The 2,983-nt window shown below is 44.6% G+C and overlaps 1 protein-coding gene across 1 annotated transcript; it reads right to left on the bottom strand.

Moving 5' to 3' along the window:
• Window positions 1-293: 293 nt before the first annotated feature.
• On the bottom strand, window positions 294-2,084 carry LOC309354047 (carbohydrate sulfotransferase 8-like; the record flags this gene model as incomplete). Its single annotated transcript, XM_081883753.1, has 2 exons — window positions 294-1,327; window positions 1,985-2,084. 2 exons carry the CDS (start codon window positions 2,082-2,084, stop codon window positions 522-524), a joined length of 906 nt encoding a protein of 301 aa, XP_081739879.1. The 3' UTR covers window positions 294-521.
• Between the last annotated feature and the right edge of the window lie 899 nt (window positions 2,085-2,983).

The following is a 2,983-nucleotide window of genomic DNA, read 5'->3' as shown; positions in this document are numbered from 1 at the left end:
ACCGGCAAATTCAGATTGTGAGATTATAGTCGATTGGGATGCCTTGTGTAACAAACCTGTTTCCCCCAAAGGCTGGACTTTTTGCAATAAAGGCAGTGCCAGGAAAATGCACTAGAAATGCATTGTGGGGTGACACCTGCTTTGATGCAACATCATCTAACATCCCCAGGAACAAATCGGAACGAACACTCATCCAATAGCCAGCGTTATCTAAGTGCCCTGCAATTCAATCAGGATGAATGCTCAAGAAACAGGTGGCCTGGTAGTGCCCTAAAGCACTGGAGAATACATGCTAGTTGGTGTCAGCATTGCTGAGCAAGATGCACTAGTAGTCTGATTCGGTAGGCTCCTAGTTCAGCACATATGTTATAACAATGAAAATGCCAGATCAGCCTCCCTAAAGAGGGATTTTCCAGAGACAGGGTGCCAGCCACCAGAGGGACTTCCTGTTGTCTAGCAGACAGGAGACCAGAGAACCCAGAGAAGGGAACTGCGATTGAATCTTACAGCAAAGTTTTGTTTTAAAAATGAAAAGAATAATTAAAGGAAGAGAAATCAATTGAGTAAAGGTCCTTGAGCTTCTGCACTTGGTCCTTACTCAGTTTGCTGAAGTGGTTCAGAGTGATATTGTTGTTGGTCCTCTTCTCTGTACCGTACTTCTTAAAATCTGGATACTGGAGATCATCTGGTGCTCCAATTCTCCTGAGAACATGGTCAGCATCTTCTCCCAGTGTCTCGTACTTCCCCAAAATGTCATAGTGAATGTTGCAGGGATCACAGAGCATAAACATTGGCTTCCAGTGTATGTCCAAATCCTTGGGGGCGTGTTTCAAAACAAAGTTTACAAATTCCTCGAAAGTCACTGGATCGGTGGAGTTTGGGTTTCCCCTGAACAAGGTCTTGATCCTTTTTGCCACAGAGACGTAAAAAGGCTCAAAGTGCAAGAGCTTGTCTCTGTAAGCGGAAACCAATCTCTCTAGAGGATGCCTAGTGAACATCACTTTAATGCTGCTGTTCAGAAGTTTCACTTGCTGATCAGAAGGGTAAGAACTTAACCTCCTTAAGAGATGTGTTCTGTGGACTCTATCATGATCTACTTCTAAGACATCCCTGCTCAGGTTGAGTGTGAGGAGGAGAATAATTTTTTTCCAGTTGGAACAGCCCACCTTTGGCACTTCACAGTAGATAAAGTTGTGACGCTCGTCTACAAAGATCTGATTCGCAACTTGAGGGTTTGGTTTTCCTTTTGAGAAAGTATCTTTCTGGCAGATGGTGTCCAAAGAGGCTTTGCGATCTCGTTGCCTTCTCAGCCAATCTTCTTCAGGATCTACAGAAGGGAAATGTGACCTTTGACACCATGACCAGGGAGTGAAAATCAGTAACTCAAGGAGGGCCTTGAGGAGGTTAAACTGGCCTCAACCAAGGCCTTTTCAGCTTTGGCCCCAGCCTGGTGGAACGCTCTATCACAGGAGACCAGGGCCCTGAGGGACTTGATATCCTTCTGCAGGGCCTGCAAGACGGAGCTGTTCTGCCTTGCCTTCAGTCTGGGCTCAGTTTGACCCCCCCCCATGGGACCCAGTAAGTTACCTCTGTGGCCCTTTTATCGGTTCATGTGGGACCAACATGGATAGCTGGCCCTGATGAATACTTTAGGTTCCCGACTCCTAAGGTTGTAATTCATGGGCAGTCATTTAATTTTATCCTGATTCTAATTTTTAAGCTGTATTTTAATCAATTGTTTGGTTGTGTTTTAATGTATTTGATATCTGATGTTAGCCGCCCTGAGCCCGGTCTTGGCCGGGGAAGGTGGGGTATAAATAAAAATTTACTTACTTACTATTAAGAGTTTTGATCCATTTTCAACATTGTTATCCTGCCATTCTATAGGAAAATTTAAACCATGTAATAGAAAATCAGAACAACAAAACTAAGCATAACCATCCAATATCCTGCTGTTTAAATATCTGGCAATCCTCACTCTTACCTCTTATTTCTGTCTGCCAACTATAGAGCGTCTGAAGAAGAAAAGCGCCAAGCAGACTACTGAGGAAGAGAATGAACAACTTTTCAAGCAGATTCTTCATAATGTTTTCCCAACAAGCCAAAGACTGTAGCCTTTATGATGAACTCTAGGCAAACATAAATAGCAAACATTGTTACCGTTCGTTGAACCAAGAAATTAGCAACTGGTATAAAACACTTGCATTTTCCTGCATTAACCAAAGTTTGTCCCTAAGAGATACTGCTGTATCTTTAGAGCAGGCATCCCCAAACTCAGCCCTTCAGATGTTGTTGGACTACAATTCCCATCACCCCTGACCACTGGTCCTGTTAGCTTGGGAACTGTAGTCCCGAAACATCTGGAGGGCCAAGTTGGGGATGCTTGCTTTAGAGGGTCTAGCCTGCGGAGGATACAGCCAATGAGTCTGCTTCAACTTTGGGTCCTCACATGTTGTTGGACTACAGTTCCCATCATCCTTGACCATAGGTTAAGCTGCCTTATGACCGAACCATAGAATCAGTCAGTTGGAAGGGACTCCAAGGATCATCTAGTGCAACTCCCTGCAATTCGGGAATCTTTTTTGCTCAACCTGAGGCTCAAACCCATGAACCTGAGTTCATGGCAGATAGCTCTGTTGACTCAAACTATCCCAGCCAGACCTGGCAGGGAATGATGGGAGTTGTTGTGCAACATCTGGGAATGCAAGGTTGACAACCCTGGTTTACAGCTTACTTCTTTACAGGAGATCCATAGCAAGATTCAGCCATCCCTGTAGGGCCACTCCCTTGCCCATATCAGCGGAGAATTTTGGTTGGAAATTTGCAAGTTATATTTGCCCTAAGCAGCCAAGCTTCTCTGTTATCTTACCTTCCTAGGCAAAACATAACCCTTTGGAGCCAAACTGCATGAAATGGCGATAGAACTTTCCTCTCTGGCCACAGGGGGTGAGGCCAATCTGTGCATTCTTATTTCCCCCTTCAT

This window comes from Podarcis melisellensis (genome assembly GCF_964234715.1).
Source record: "Podarcis melisellensis genome assembly, chromosome: 1".
NCBI lineage: Eukaryota > Metazoa > Chordata > Lepidosauria > Squamata > Lacertidae > Podarcis > Podarcis melisellensis.
The sequence above is the reverse complement of the archived record's forward strand: the minus strand, read 5'-3'. Positions and strand labels throughout refer to the sequence as shown.